General features: G+C 38.8%; 2 protein-coding genes across 3 annotated transcripts in view; one reads left to right on the top strand and one right to left on the bottom strand.

The window, feature by feature from the left end:
• The window catches only part of LOC119648232 (tRNA-specific adenosine deaminase 1), a 76730-nt gene that overhangs the window by 9549 nt on the left and 49746 nt on the right, over window positions 1-17435 (top strand). The gene's annotated exons all lie outside the window — the stretch shown is intronic.
• Window positions 12226-13813, bottom strand: LOC119648233. Its single transcript, XM_038049856.1, has 3 exons — window positions 13559-13813; window positions 12939-13480; window positions 12226-12879 (listed from the first exon to the last, which is right to left on the bottom strand). The coding sequence occupies exons 2-3, from the start codon at window positions 13155-13157 to the stop codon at window positions 12742-12744; spliced, it is 357 nt and encodes a 118-aa protein (XP_037905784.1). The 5' UTR covers window positions 13158-13480; window positions 13559-13813; the 3' UTR covers window positions 12226-12741.

The raw sequence follows: 17435 nt of genomic DNA, 5'->3' as shown, positions 1-17435 counted from the left end.
ACACACACTGCAGTCCTATGTACATATACACTAATGCACAAAAAAACAACTTAAGCCTATAATAATACACATTCAGTTGGACTTGGGATATGGAGAGTACACTAAAAAACACTAAATATATCCCACACAGGTGTTTGACACATGAACGCTAGACAACAGAGCACTGGCTGGCTGCTGGTACTAAGAATAAATGAGGAGTGACCACGACGAAACTGCAGGCCTAATTTCTGTATCTTGGGGACTTGCCCGAGATTGAGGAGTCCATGGACCACAACCGTGGAAGTAAGTTGCTCCCCAACTGAATATAATTCATACACATACTACCTTGTAGCCACTTTGATTCCGCTGCTCCCAGGCGAAAGGTGAGGTAGCGTCTGATGAATTGCCTCTGCCCTGGACGAAACTGCAAGCCTAATTACTTGAGTTTATGAAGCTTTAACTATAAACAAAAAAATATAAATAATCATGCTAATAAAATGTCATCTTTCCTCATATACATCGATCACCCTGATGATATCTGCTTGCTCTCTCACTGAGTCATGAACCTTGGTCAAATGGCTCTAGATCTGGAGAAGGTCAGCAGAGCCGGAATGAAGATAAACACCAACAAAATCCAGGTTCTCAGTATGACGGGTTATTGTACTCTTTCTATTTGCATTAGTGGGAAGAACATGAAATCTTTAACCAACTTATTTGTCTAGGAATAATTGTTTTTGCCGATGGCGGAACCTCAAAACTGCACACGACTCATTAACAGTATCAAATCCGCCTGTACTGTTTTGCCCAAAATTTTTAAATACAACTATCTCAACAATAAAGTCGAATTGAGGTTGTTCTCTCTGCGCTACTATACAGGTACTACATGGAAAGTATTTAAATAAATATTTATATAGGTATTATGTAATTTCTCCTTGATTAATTTCCACCGGATTTCTACTACTGACTTCCACTTTGTCAACGGACTTCTCAAATGACTGACTTCGAAAAACAATTTTATAGTACCTGTCAATTTTTTTTCAAAGTCATGGCCGACCCTGTCCAATTGATTGCTGCATTTTGATAATGCGTCTCTGTTTATTCTTAAAGGGCAATTCTAAGGATGTTTGTGGTCTATTTATGGATTTTTCTAGGATAATTTGAAGTGCAAATTCGTTTAAGGTTCGTTTAGAAACTCACATCTTCGTCGGCTGAATGTACTGTTGAACCTCTTGTAGTCTGCATGGAGGGATTTACGTCTTACGGCATGCTATTGCCGACATTTACATCAATCCTGCTTTCAGGTTCTCCATCATAGTTTCTGTTCATTTTGATTCTCCTCTAGCCGTCAGCATTACTGTTCTGGCTGCCCTTTTTATAGATTACCTCGTAATCAAATTCATCTAATATCAGCCGTCAACGAACAAGTCGGCAGTTGGGATCTTTTAGACTAAGCATCCAAGTTAGAGGTTTCTGATCCGTGACGGTTTTGAATCATCTCCCGAACAAATAGGGGCGAAAATACTTTGTGGCCCACACAATGGCCAAGACCTCCTTCTCTATTGTGGAGTAATTAATCTGGGAATTGGTGAGGGTTCTACTTGTGTAGCAAATAGGTAAATCCCTACCTAAAAGGACCTTGTGACAAATCATTAAAGTCGATGGTTCGTCCCCTTTTGAGAGACTCGGTCAATGGCTTGGCAAGGTTGGGAATGGGATTGTTGTTCCGTCCCACGATCTGCTGAGTCCCAGACTAACGGCGTGCTGTACATATTAAACACTTCGTTTGCGGGTCCTATGATCTTATTCCGGATTGCGCGAGATTCTGTAGACTTTTTTCAATGTCCATTCATGGAAGATTAAGTTTGTGGTAATTAATCTTCTTCTGATGTATTCTTTAGCTACTTCTGTTATCATTTTGATGGGAGGGTTTGACATGAAGTTGATGATCCTATCAGATGCAATGTCTTTATTGTACCAGTTGGTTATAATGATATTTTCGAGTGACCTTGTTAGTGTGACTTCTAGGTAGCTTAGGGATCTGAATATGTCTTCATATGCAATCGTGAATTCTATGGATCCCGGGTCTTTCTATTATTCTTTGTCATTTTTTCCTTGTTCTAAAATTTTTTTTGGTTTCTTAGATACTACCTATAGCTCCTATTATTATGATATCATCTACATATTTGTAGATGCATAGAATGTCTGATGAGCAAATGAATGTCTTCCATGTCCGAGAGATCCGCCACAATGGGTGCTAGTGGGCTACCAATTGCTAAGCCTCCGTTATATATATGATCTCATTAATTTTGAAGATGCTCAATTCTTGCATGGCGAACGTCATGTGATTTTTTATTTCTCTTCCGAAAGAGTCTATTTCCTCTATATTGATTTCCTGAATTTAGTTATGATGTGTTTTGTGGCGGGTCTTGTGGGGATATTGGTGAACATATCTTTGACATGTATGAGGGCCGCCTGAAACTTTTCCGACCTAACAATGGTACAAGACATTTTTTCTTTAAATTTATTTTTATTTTTCTACATAGTCTTGTAAGTTTCTCTCAGCGATGCTCCCATCTCTTTAACCCATCCAAATAGTACTCGGCGTTTTTCTCTGCAAAATGATTGGTTACAAATCTTTTTCCTCCGAGCGCAATTTTTATTATAAGGAATAAAAAGTAATCGCTTGGGGCTAGATTTGGTGAATAAGGAGGATATTCAAGCAGTTCAAACCGTAATTCTTAGATTTTCACCATGGCAACCACAGAGGTATGAGGCAGCTCATTGTCTCGGTGAAACAGATTTTTTTCTTCTAATGTTTCGGGCGTATAATGGTGTTGAAGCGTTGTACTGCAAGAAACCAACTGTCTGCTGTCAAGGCTGGAGGCAGAAGCCGCGCCACAGTGTATCCAAGTTTCATCTACAGTAATTAATCTTCGCTAAAATTGATTTATTGCCCCTAAACTTCGCCAATAAAACGTTGGTAATGTTCATTCGAACAAGTTTTTGGTCTAACATGAGCAAGCGCGGCACCCAAAGGGGGACAGCTTTCTCATGCTTACATTTTCATTCAATATGTGAAAAACAAGTTCTTTTGACATATTCATTGCCTCTGCTATCTTTCTCACTTTAATTCGACGGTCGTTTACAACCATTTGGTGAACTTTAGTGATGGTATCGTCAGTGGTTGCAGTTTTTAGATGTCCCGAACTTTCATCGTCTCCCAAGCTTGTATGGCCACGTTTGAATTCAACTGTCCAAAATTTCACGGTGGTAAATGATGGTGCAGAGTTCGCGTACACAGAGTCCAACTGATCTTTAATTTGTGTAGGCGTATTGCTTTCAAAAACAAATATTTAATGATAGCTCGATACTCGATTTTTTCCATTTTCACAAAAACACTCATATTGAGTCACTCAAACGATTGTCAAACAACAACTACGCATCCAAAATCGCTGAGATTTTGGTGAGTATCTGTCAAAAGATGCGCAGCCACATTCTTTGACGAGTGTTGCCATCTTCACGGTGCGGTCGAACTATTCTCATAATAACGCAAGTATCATGCGATTCGTGTGGGCGACCTTGTAGTTTGGTACGGTATTTCTGTTTGAGGACCGGTTATTGTGTTTCTAGGGTTTACTTTTGGTCTAATTGTATGGATTGGTTTATGTACCTTTATGGTGCCATACATTGTAGGCATTAATAAATGGGATTTGTTCCGTTTTTTAGCGATCATTGTTTTTAAGTGTTTAGTTTTGTTATAAATTTTCTTGATGTTGGCTTCTAGTATTCTTTTCATCAAGAGATATTGTGCTAGTGTAATCTTGTTTTACGCTAAAAGTTATTCGTGTATGTCCCTTTAGGGCAAAAGGACTGATTATTTTCTTTTCTGTGATGTCTTTATTGCCCTCGGTTTCTAATCTAAATTTTGGTGCAAAGCCAAACACGGTTTCTGCTAAGTGGGGCGCATGGGCGTTAGTAAGGTTTATAAAGGCTTTCGGATCCCTGGTAGAAATAGTTGGTGTACTTGGTTTGCAGTGGGATTTGGCTATAGTTTTGGTTGCGTAGCCGCTTAATTTTCGATTCGTTATATTGGTCTATTTCGAATTTAGTATGTTCTTTGGTTCATTGCTTTGTGGTTGTTACTTTTTCATATCACATACACATCCTAACACATACATAATCGACAATCTCAAAAGATCATAGATCCATTGTCTACCCAAATTCCACAAAAAACCCACCATTGGGAAACTAAGTGAAATTAACAGACTCACACAAAGAGACCACCTTCACAACAATAAAAACTCCGCCACAACACCCTTCGACAAATTAAAAACAGAGTCATACATCATAGATCAAGATGAACCTCTCAAAGAACACTTTGAACCCTACACCATGGAACAACCTTCTACCACCTCAACGTTAACAAACTTTAAAATCCCAATTCACTGAATGCCCTCGATGAAGCCTTCACACATGAGAACATAGTCGGGGTCCATGGCAAACAATCCTATAATCCACTGAAAGATGCCGCATCCCTCAGGCATTCAAGAGATGTATACGAGCTGATGACTTACCCGGAAGAAGAGCTCGACAGGAGAAACAAGTTCTCTACCTCCGAATAAAGAGCCCAGCTGGATGGCTGACCCCAAACCCACATCATGTTCGCTTCTTCGTTGTAACGAACGATAGAAAGTACGCTAGAGCATTTTTGGATCATTACATCATCGGCAATTTCCTGTGTGGAATATGCATGATTTAGTCCACGAACGATAAGCAATGTCGCTTTCTCCGAAGTGAATTATAGTTAAAGAACTTCATGTGGTTCTTCATATGAAGGTCTTTCGTTGCGGAGTAGTATTTGGTCTGGGTGGCCCTGAAGTTCGGCTAGTTCTACAGCTACAATCCAAGGAATTTTGGTATTTAGCTGCTTCCTCTGAGGAGCGTGTTGTTGTGGTTCCTTGCACGAATCTGGGTGCGGCTGTTCTAGCATGGTCGGGTGGCTGGCTTAGTGTTGTTCTTGGTTTATTCCCGTTGCGTTGCGTCGGTAGGCATGGTTGGGGTGTATAATTTTATTTTCAATGCTACTATGACTGCTGCGGTGGTTATTTTCTACATAATCCCCCGGAACAACGTTGTTCGAATAGTTGTCACAAGGGAGGCAATCGTTGCTTGTAGTTACCGGTTCAGTTTTGACAAGCGCCTCCTTAACACTTTCAGAAGCATTATTGTTGTGTAATATGACGATATTAAAGAAATCCACCATCTTGTACAAGGTTAGCAATTGAATATAAATTTCTTCAACAGGACGAGCTGTTTTTCCAGGTCGTTTTCTCCAGTCTCGTCTTTCAGCTTTTTCAGATAGTCGTGATCACGAATCCAGCCAGTGTAATTTCTGGAGGTGAAAAATAATTTTTGTTTCGAATGTTGATGTGTCGGAATTCAATACAATTTTTGAATTTAGACATCCATCCAGGCAATAGGTATAATTTAATAACACTTTTTCATGGAGTACTTCAGAATTTGCAGCTTTCATCTTACAAGAGTATCACTAACTTTTAACTTAAAAGAAAAATTAAACAACAATGAAATCCTAACCTATCTTGTAATTGAATTGATCCGCTCTCGGCGACGACTGGTTTTCGAAGAGGCAGACTCGTGGTCAGATCTGGCGGCGCAGCCTCACCGCTGGATGTAAGAACTTTTCATCACCGGACCGGGCGCTTTGAGTGTACGCCGCTCCAGTACTCCGCTGCAGGCAAATTTACGCCGCGACATATTTTACTACAGCGACGGTCTTCACAGTCACTCAGTTTCTTTTCAAGCGACTTCATTCTAAATAAATTTAAAGGTGCACAAATCACAGATAGAAGGTGTTTGGTCGCGGAGTAGTTTTCTTTGTTTTTGAAGAGGATTTGGCTTGCAGATTTCTTGATCAGCCTGTTCTTGTTGATGGTGCTTGAGAAGCCTAATGTTATCGTTGGACCGGGGTTCTTTTCGGGCACAATCCCAAGAACGTTGGCCAATTAGGTACTTCAAGGGAGACAATTGTCGTTTGCAATCCGGGGACTTGTTCTTGTCGAATGCCTTTCTAACACTAATAAATAAAGAAATCCAGAAATTTCTTCAATAGGCCGAGTTGGTTTTCCGGGACCGTTGCTTAAGTCTCCTCTTTCAACTTTTGCAGATAGTCGTAAACACGAGTCTAGCTGATGTAATTTGTTGTCAACGGAAATCGACCATGGAGTTGGAAAGTAATTTTGAAGTTGATTTCCGAGCTGCCCCAAAGCATATGCCGCAGCTCGCAGCCTATCAACAGGTTGGCTTTCTTTGGTGCTATGGTGTTCGTCAGATGATGTAGTTCTTCTGGCAGAGCTGATCGGTCTTGAGCCATGTAAGCCGAGGAAATATACACGTTCTCTGCCCCCGCCTTCTCCAGCTTGACCACGATTAGTTCGCTGGAACTCAGGTCCGGACACAGAAAAGCGTGCTGACTCTTCCCCGCGAGAATACATGCTCTAGGTCTATCTTGATCAGCGTCTCCTGCGCTGTGGAATAAATTAAATCATTTGCTTTAGAGTTCTTTGATGGTTCGGTCACCTTCGACCCAGGGCTCCTGTATTAGTGCGACTTCGATGTCTTCTTCTAAAAGGAAGACAAGTAGATTAGCCGAGGCGCACTGCGAGTGCTGCAGATTTATCTGCGTTATCCTCAGCATGATCTGCTTGCATGGGGGGTTTGTCAGTCCCCGTCGGACCGTCGATCGTCATCTCCTCCAACAGCCCGTTGGCGGCGTCGATTGGATCTAGGTCGTCGTCCGGTTTTGCAGAGCGGAACACTTTTATCTTTGCATTCCTGACTCCGAACCACACTTTATAGTCGGCTTTTTTGGTGCCTCCAGGCACTCTTCCTCTATAGGGAGTAGTAAAGTTCGGCTGTTTATCTGAGGTTCCTCCTCCTTGATAACAATCCAGTTGTCCATGGGAATCCCGGGGTTTTGAAGACGCAGGAATTGGACGAGCTTGTCCTTATCCATGCGGATCCTCGGCAACCAGATGCGAACGACTGCCCTCTTGGGAATCTCGTCATAAGGGATGACCTTGAGCTTTACGCCCTCCCAGGCGTCGATGATCTTTGTGACACACGAACCGAGAAAGTCCCTAGATAACTGGTCCATGCAAGCTATAACGTGGAACTCACGGACCACCTGAGAGGAATCAAAGAAGGGGATGAGTCCCGCGTGTTTGCCTTCGGTGTCCAGGAGCTGCTCAAAGACAATGCCCGACAGCCTGGCCTCAACACTGGTCCACACCTCCGGCGCCAGTTTGCCGCTAGCAGAACTACTATCCGCCAGCGCCATACAGAAGTGGCTCCTGCCACGTCACTGAAGGGCTTCGCAGTTCGTGGCCCGTCGGCTGACGGCTGCTGCGCAATTTTCCATAGTTGACAATTTATGTAACAATAACAGTTTACTATAACAAAAAAAAAAAAACCGAAAAGCTTACGTCAGTGCCGCTCGCGACGACACCAGGAAGTAGTAGGAAACTTTGACGTCAACGTGGGCACTGTTCTTGCAGCTACTTAAAATCAGGGATCGGTGTTGCGCGGGGAAAGGGATAAACAAGCAAAACTGATGTTCGCTGTCAGAAATTGTTTTTGAATATCATGACCACCGCGATTGACATTAGCGTGCGTTCGACACGCAAGCTGCTTGCTCGGCCAGAAGCGCTTTCAAGGACTTGTTCTTATAGAGTGCCTCCTTAACACTTTCAGAAATATCATTGTTACGAAACATAGCAATATTAAAGAAATCCATCATCTCGTATAATGTCACCGATTCCAATCGTCTCAGTTGAATATTTCTTTTGTCTATGGGAATTTTAAATTTCTTCGATAGGGCCGAGTTGATTTTTCGGGATGATTTCTTCAGTCTCTTTTTAATTTTTTTCAGATAGTTGTAAACAGGATTCCAGTCGACATAATCTGCTGTTAACGGGAATCGACCATGTTGGGTTGAAATCCAATGTAATTTTCCGATTTTTCTGAAGCGATTTCATTGTTTTTCCCTCCTTAGTGATGGAGTTGGATATTATGGTTTTCTTGGCCCTAAAGTTTTCGGTGGGTTCTATAACTACGTTCGAAGGAATATTGATACTTAGCTGCTTCATCCGAAGTGCTTGTTGCTGTTGTCCTTTGGACGAGGATGATTACTGTTAGAATGGTTTGCTCGGTGCGGCTTGCCTAGTATTCATCTTGTTTGATTTTGTCCTCTGTTGCGGTTACGCCGGTAGATGTGGTTGGTGTGCAGCGGAGGTTGTTTTCAGTACGATCCCAGAACGTTGTTCAAATAGTTGCCTCAAAGGAGGGAATCGTCGTTTACAGGAACAACTCTTCCAAGGACTTCTTCTTGTCGAATGCCTCCTTAACACTTTCAGAGACATTATTATTGTGAAACATAGCAATATTAAAGAAATCCATCATCTCGTATAATGTCAGCAGTTCCACTCATCTCAGTTGAATACTTTTTTTGTCTATGGGAATTTGAAATTTCTTCAATAAGTTGAGTTGGTTTTCCGGGATGGTTTCATTTTGTGTTCTGTTACGGTTGCACGTAAGCGTGGTTGAAGTGCCTAACATTGTTGGCTGCTGAGACTGCTAGCAATTGTCGCTTACAGTCACTAGAGCAGCTCTTCCAGGGACTTGGTTTTGTCGAGTGCCTTATCTAGCTTGCAGAGGAGGGTTGCACCCTCCTTTTTGAAGATCGCGATTTCCTGGTTCTCCATACCTAAGGATGCTACCCTATCCTTAATAATAACGTCGGAATCGCCATTTGATATGATTGCTGACTCGATCGCAGGTGCGTCCTCATATTCCGACTGCATTTCTTCTGGAGTCGGATTGCTGTTATTTTTGCGGCGCTTTCTGTTCGTCGCTATCTGAAACTCGCCCTCCTTTGAGTACGGTGACGCCTTTTTCACCAATTTAATACGGTTTTTCTAATTCCGTTTTTTTTTTATAGATTTTCACACTGTCGATTGTTTTCTATTGCCCGGTGGTAACACTTTCGTTTTCCTCCCTTTATTCTTTATAAATTATTACACAGACCACCGCTTTTTATTTTTATTTTTTTAAATGAAACGTTTTATATCTTTAAATGAAATTGATTTTGCCATTATTGTTGCATATCAGGACTACTTTAAGTGTTCGGTGTACACTTTCTACCAAAACATTTACTATTACTGCCAAATGGTCAGCGGTGGTCCTAGTATGGCTCCAACCGATGAATCACAGTAAGGATTTGGATAATTTTGATTCTAGCGTTGATTCACAATATATAGTGATTGTAACTATGAAGAGGCTAACCTACTGTGTATAACATTCTGGAGCTTTCGTTTCGTCTGTTGCCTCGATCAATGGTGTAGCCATCTAGCGATCGTCCGAAATATGTTATTTTAGTTTTACAGATAGATCGGAAAAATCTCGAAGGCAAAGATGTCAGCAAATTTGATCACTGCGATTTAACGAATATCAAAATACATTTAAACTCCGAATCGTATCCTTATGACGATATGAATATCAAGTTTCCTAATGATCAATTCGCTCTTTATGATATGTGCTGCAATTTTCAACAATCTAATTACGATGTACAACTTAAGCCACTATTTCCATGAAGCGAATATAAGGAATCTGTACCAATTATAGTAATTGATTGTCCACGCCAAAATCAATCCATGAAATCTGGCTCAGTTGACATAAGGTTAGACATCAAACATCTGTAGATGTACCTGCCTTAACAGTAGGTTACTGCTTGCTCCTTGATGATCGTGTGATAGAGTACAATCTACTCACTTCTTAAGTTCAAAAACTTGTATAAAAACTATAGAAACCATAAATGTTAATCCAGTATCACTTTTACATTCGGCGTGCAAACAAACTACAAAATTTCATCATCATGATGACGATTTTCGTTATCAACATGCAAGGATTTAGAGGATCCAACAATGTTTTCATTATCAAAGATTTAGCTGTCGAAAATTTTCATCAACACTTTAAACTGAAACCTCCCTTCAGTTTTACAACACTATGAAGAGAGCTGCAATGCCAGGCACACTGCGTATACGAAAATCATGATGGATTGAAATGGGAAGGTGGACTAACAACATTTTGGGGAGAATATTTACTTCTAAACATGAAAAATGTAACTATCTACGCTGCAAAACGCATTCCTTCTGAAAAAATTTATAACTCAAAATAATCAAATGTAATAAAAAGAAGTTTTCATTGTAAATAATAAATTTTGCTTTTTTTTCTTTATTGTAAGTAACATTTCTGTGAGTAATAATACATTTTGACATCTAAATCTAAATTTACATGTTCTATTATTATTATTATTTAAAATATATTTTATTATTATATATGAAGATGAAATTCCAAGTTTTTGGAATTGACCGCACCGCTGCAAGTCAAGGACAACTTCGCCGCAATGAAGTCGTCCAACATCTTATCACTACATTTACTATAGGGAGATGGTAGAAATAGCCGCATACTACTCTCCAAATCCACGACGATGGCCTGTCCATATCTATGGAAAAAATAAAAAATGTTACCAGAAGAAAAGTTTAATTTTAAATTCTAACTTACCGTGTTTCCATTCTCTCTATGGTATGGGTATGATACCGTTTTCCCATTTCCACCTCTGACGTTTTAATATAAACGAGCGGTTTGCAGCCCAACAATTCGTTAATCGAATCCATCCTTGACGACAACTTTTCACTTATAACAAAATCTTTTCATAAAATCCACTATTTATATTAATTTATTATCTCCAGTAGTCTAATATTTCGTTCTCAGGAATAGTTTCTATGGTTCCTTTTTCTTCGTAAACAACTTTATGTGATTGCATATATTTCCTGCCGTCTTTATCGTTCAAAATTATTTCATATTAGTAAATTTTAAAACACAAAACCATCAGTTTCAAATTTACAACACAATTATCTGCGGGTCAATGTTTCCATTCCCATGAACTGCATATATCCGAACATGAATATAGCTTTTGATAAAGAAACATTCTACTCAACCAAACGAGTTTAAAATCAAAAATCAGTCAGCTGGTAAAGGTCGTCAAACAAAATGACAGAACAGGAGCAGCAGCAAGAACAAAGGGAGTACCAGGTGCCAAAATTGCAACGTTACGCATTAGCTGCATGGATCGGCAGAAAAAAGTTCCATCATGCCGACGTATGCTTCCTAAAGGATCGGATGCAGTTGGAGGCCTTCAAGTTTTCATTAAAAAATCGCCCAAAGTGGTATGAGGACACACATTGGAGGAAATCATTTTGGAGTCTCGATGGTTTTGTTCAAAACCACATTGTCATGTAATTTATTAATATCCGGAAGTGAAAGCCTGTGAAACTTATATAATAAAGAAAAAGAATTAACAGGAAACAAATGTTTACGGAAAAAAATAATCTTTTTTATTTCTTCTGTACGAAGAAAACAAACGTAAAATTTTACGGGTTGGATATACACATTTCAAAATTTATCATTGACTATTTGAAATTCTCTTTCAGTTAAATCAACTTCAAGATTTCCCTCATCAACAGCCTCCAGATAACCACTCCTTATGCGAAAAGTTTTCATAGATCTTCTGTTCTCCTCGTCCTCTTTTGCAATAATTTTACTCGATAAAGATTTTTTATTTTGTTTTTTTCGAATCAATCGATCAAACTCGCGTTGAATTCGTATATCATCTCCATAATAATCATGATGACTGCTATTTCGGCGAAGAAACTCTTTAATTCTTTCCTCCTCCTCTTTTTCAAATTCATTTATTCCACATTTTTGCACCCATTCAACATCATACCATCATCTACGTCGTTGAACGGACACCCCCTCGGGTATCGGCTTTTCGTTTTACATCTAGTCTAATCTGGCAACTATCGTAATTTCACCATTATCTGAAACAACAACACCAAAGTTGCAATAAAAATACACTATTCCTTTCATCACTATCCCACTCACCAAACACTTCAATCTTAACATGCAATCCTCTCCATTCCTTAAGCTTAGTACAAGCACCCTTGAACCATCCTCAGGTGTAATATAAACCTCCAGATAACCTGAATCAATCCTCACGTAGATAATCTTAAAACTCTTCCACACTTGTTCACATATACAATATTTGTCTCCGTATGATAACCGCCCAATGCAAAACATGGCTAATTGCTTAACACTTCTAATTTTCTTGAATCTTCTTTCAGAACTGACAACCATCACTTTCAAGTTACTGTTGGTGTTCTATTCACAGGAAAACACAATAATTTTATATTTGAACTTTCTTTATTAGAAAACGACCAAATGACATATTTGGGCTCGCCCATGAACACACTTTTGTAACAAGTCAGGGTGGGCCAGTTGTCAAAATACAGGTTTTATTTCATCCATCACTGCCCTGCTCAGGTGAAAATGTTTTGAATGATCATACACAGTATTTTCATTTTGACATTTCAGAAATTTGCACCAAGATGGTTTGCATAGGCCATGAATGGGGTGTTCATTAGACGATACAATGTGGAAAAATATTGCCCAAACTGCTTCTTTCATACTCTCAACTGTATTGTTTTCAGGCTGACGGATAGCATTACCATAAAAATTTTCAATTTTAGTAATGGCTGTCAACCTGTTTTTTCCTCTAATTGGTTTTCCATCTTGGAGTTTTTTTCCCCAACTTTGATTTTAAATTGCGAAGACGGGTGTTGTGACATCTCAAATTATCTGTTTGGCCCCAGCAACTGCCATCGCCCCACTGGAGCCAATGAAATTTGCCTGGCAGTCGGCATCATACTTATTTTTCAGTTTGCCAGAACAATGGCAAAACTTTGACATTAGTGCAACGACAATGATCTAAAATAAAATACAGTATAAAATTTTGACTCAAATAACTGGTTTTGTGATTCCCTTACCTTACAAGTATCAATGGAGGTCGCACTAACAACACCATTCAGGGAAGTGTGGTCTCTCTTTTGCCATGTGTCATCGAGAGCCACACTTATGTCCCTACAATTGTCGTTCGTTTCCACGGCTTCATTTACTGCATTCACCATTGATCCCTTGGTCACCTCTTTGGCAGCAGAAGCCAAGATGCTGTCGTATGAAGCATGTTTGGTGATGGGGGGAGGCATAAAATTTTGCCTGCAGTAGGAACTTTACCGATTGCCCTGAGGGCATAGGCTAACCTGAGATTCAAAGTGTCAAAGTCGGTTTGACCACCTAAAAATATATATAAATACCATAAAAGACAAAGTAAAAGAAAAAGCGACATTTCCACTTCCTTCCGTGTTAAAAGTAATTTTAGAACAATTCCAAAAATTGTCAAATTTTGCACAATTTTTCCACAGCAATTGAAGTTTCGCAGCAAGACCACGTCTACAAATTACTGACACCTCGAGCTTACCATGACAAGTTATACAACAACCTATGTTCCCCAGAGATTTATTGAGAATTTCTATTCGAAACATAATGAACGCATTGGTAAGTAAATAAAAGTAATCAGAAAAATTGGAAGAAATATTACTTTACATACCAAAATTTATGAAATTATAATTTTCATTTCCCTCGAAGCTGTCGTACTCCTCTAAATGGTGACTCACTTTCGAGAAGGAAGAGGAAAATGATTTTTCTGAAAGGGAGGATTCCGGGGTGTTCACCGTTTGATGTACTTTATGTACGGACTCTGTAATGGAAGGTCCGGGTGTTGGCTCTGGGGTAGAAGGTCGAGGTATCTCTTCCTGGCGTTCTTGGGGTCTTCTTCCCCGAAACACTCTATCCTTTTTTGATAAAAACACGTGTGCTTCGGGGCATCGCGAAAAACTAATATTAAATGACGCGAAATAAACACGAGTTGCGGTTCACTTATACACGCTTCTCCGGGCTTCACATATGTCGATTCATCTCGATTTTTCTTCTAGAATCGATAACAATCGTTCTCCCTTCACTTTGCAGGGATAGTAGAGAGTTGAAGCAACAACTCTAGGGCGAAAAATCGATAAGAAAGCCGGAAAATATGAATCGCCATGTTTTTTGCCTCTCGTGAAAAATACGTTTTTTACCGATTAATGCTCCTTTTTCTCGGAACCAGGTGAACTAATCGTTCTAGAATTTTGCAAGAGTATAGATTAATGCTTCTTCTTTCACTATGGTAGAACAATTTTAAATACATTACGTATATTCCGAAAAAAAATATCAAAGTAAGAAGAACAGCGGGAATTTTTTCATCATTTTCATGTTGCTCTAAGAAAAAGAGTACAAGTTAGAATCATTCCTTCTATTATACCTTAAATGTTAAATATGTTTGGAGAAAAAGGATCAAATATACGAGGTGTTTTCCCATATGGATAAACTTGCTACTCATTCCCTTTAAGCTGATTGATGAAAACGGAGGTATAATAAACTTCAAGGGGAACACAACGATTAGACTTAATTTGAAGACGCAGAATGCTGCTATATAACAATACCCGATAATGTAGATACAACCAGTTCAATCAGAATCGGATGAACTGGGCCACGATTAACACTGCAAAATAAACAGTATCCAAAATTATTGGGATAAAAGGACCGGAAGTCCGCCCACAAAGTCAGTCACCTTGAACTGCACCAGTTGAAGGAATTGTTCTATAATTAATTGTGTGGTACGATTGTATAAGTTAATGTAAAATAGACTCTTATATTAAAGTTATAGAATGGGTTTCTCTCTATTAGAACGCAAACCAGTGATACGAGTCTACGTAAAGCAAGTAATAACAAATGACGAGTACGTAAAGCGAAGAACGTAACAATTGGTGACAGCGGTGGGATTAAGTAAAGAGAAAAACGTAACAATATCAAAAATTGATTACCATAGCTACTCTCCATTCTTACCATCATACAACTCTAGTGATGAAGTCCAAAAAACCCCAGAACAACAGGATTTGTGTATTTTGCCGAGTCATTGTCATCGTCTACATTGAAGGCGCCTTAACTAAAACAGATGGAACAATATAATCATTAGCTAAATTAACGAATAATAGTATAGCTTTCTTATTTGATGAGAGAGATACTATATGAACTTAAAGGAGTAGAAATCGATGGAAACAAAAATGTTGGAATAACATCGACATTGAAAAACTGTGTATCACATAATGAAAACGAAGTAAAATGATCTATAATGCCGTTTGGTCCCCAAACGAATCTATAACGCCGTAAAGTGGCTACTTTAACTTTTCTGTTCCGCTAAGAAAATTTTTGGTATTTGCCGAGGACTAAAAGAAAATTATTGTAACCACTAAACACGAGCTAATTTTGGTTGACACTAGAAGCGATGAAAATTAAAATTAAAATCTTTAAAATATAATGAAAAGTGCCACATGTTCCCGATGGTACTGAAAAATTATCAACGCTAAATTATATTGAATCGGGACATCCTATGCAAATAAGCTTTGGAAATCGGGGACTGCATGAATATCCGTTTCTACCCACAACAACAGATCATGTGTGGAATGTGAAAACCACAGGTCAACTTGAAAAACCTCGATATGTTATTTTAATTTTACGGACAGATCGGAAAAATCTCGAAGAAAAAGATGTCAGCAAATTTGATCACTGTGATTTAATGAATATCAAAATACTTTTAAACTCCGAATCGTATCGTTATGACGATATGAATATTAAGTTTTCTCGTGATCAATTCGCTCTTTATGATATGTGCTGCAATTTTCAACAATCTTATTACGGTGTACAACTTGAGCCACTACTTTCACGAAGCGAATATAAGGAATCTGCATCAATTTTAGTAATTGATTGTTCACGTCAAAATGAATCCATGTCCATGTCCATCAGTGGACATAAGGTTAGACACGAAAACATCTGTAGATAAACCTGCCTTAACAACAGCTTACTGCTTGCTCCTTCATGATCGTGTGATAGAGTACAACCCACTCACTTCTTCAATTCAAAAATTTGTATAAAAACTATGGAAACCATAAATGTTAATCGAGTATCACGTTTACATTCTGCACGCAAAAAAACTGCACCATTTCTTTATCGACATGCAAGGATTTAGAGGATCAAACAACACTTTCATCGGCACTTTATACTGAAACCTCCCTCCAGTTTTACAACACTCTTAAAAAAGCTGAAATGTCAGGCACACTGACTATACAAAAATCATCATTGATTGAAATGGGAAGGTGGACTAATAATGTTTTAGGAAGTGGAAAAAATATTTACTTCTAAACATGAAAAATGTAACCATCTACGCCAAAGGATTAAAGAAAAAAAGCTCGATGATTTGCTAGGAAAGATTGCCCTAATATTCAATTTGGAAGATCACAGCTGTCCAAATCTAAAATCACTGAAGCAAAATTACCCCGACATGTTATGTTGTAATTTCCACAGTGAAAGTTATGCGCTGCAAAGTGCATGCACTCTGAAAAAAATTATCCCTCAAAAAAACCAAATGGTTTCCATTATAAATAAATGTTGGCTCTTTTATTGTAAATAACTTTTTTTGGGAATAATTTTTAAAATCCATATTTTATTATGTGCTAGTGACTTGATGAAATTTCAAGTTTTTGGCAAGTTGGCCACGCCGCTGCAACTCAAGGACAACTTCCCAGCATAGAAGTCGTCCAACACCCTATCGCTGAATTTGCTGTAGCGCGATGGTAGAAATAGTCGCATACTTCACTCTAAATCCACCGTGATGGCTTACCCATATCTATAGAAAAGGAAAAGTTTAATTTTAATTTAACGTATTTCCATTCTTTCTCCTACGGTAATATGATACCGCTTTCCCGCTTCCAACTCTGAAGTTTTAATGAAAATGAGCGGTTTGTAGCCCAACAATTCATTGATCGAGTCCATTCTTCCATTCTTGAAGGCAACTTTTCACTTATAACAAAATGTTTTCATAAAGTCCATTATTCATATTAATTTATTATTTGTCTGGTTCTTTTTTCTCTATAAACAATTTTATAAGGTTGCACATATTTCCTGCCATCGTTATCATCCAAAATTATTTCATATTAGTAAATTTTAAAACACAAAACCATCAGTTTCAAATTTACAATACAATTATCTGCGGGTCAATGTTTCCATTCCCATGAACTACATATATCCGAACATGAATATAGCTTCTGATAAAGAAACATTCTACTCAACCAAACGAGTTTAAAATCAAAAATCAGTCAGCTGGTAAAGGTCGTCAAACAAAATGACAGATCAGGAGCAGCAGCAAGAACAAAGGGAGTACCAGGTGCCAAAATTGCAACGTTACGCATTAGCTGCATGGATCGGCAGCAAAAAGTTCCATCATGCCGACGTATACTTCCTAAAGGATCGGATACAGTTGGAGGCCTTCAAGTTTTCATTAAAAAATCGTCCAAAGTGGTATGAGGTATGGTATGAGGACACACATTGGAGGA

Source organism: Hermetia illucens, chromosome 2, assembly GCF_905115235.1.
Source record: "Hermetia illucens chromosome 2, iHerIll2.2.curated.20191125, whole genome shotgun sequence".
Taxonomy (NCBI): domain Eukaryota; kingdom Metazoa; phylum Arthropoda; class Insecta; order Diptera; family Stratiomyidae; genus Hermetia; species Hermetia illucens.
This window is presented reverse-complemented; position numbering and strand designations above follow the sequence as displayed.

Coding starts and splice junctions, on each gene's coding strand:
- LOC119648233 (XM_038049856.1), bottom strand. CDS start 13,157: ATGCCTCCCCCCATCACCAAACATGCTTCATACGACAGCATCTTGGCT. Junction 12,880..12,938: donor CCTCCATTGATACTTGTAAG/GTAAGGGAATCA, acceptor ATTTTATTTTAG/ATCATTGTCGTTGCACTAAT.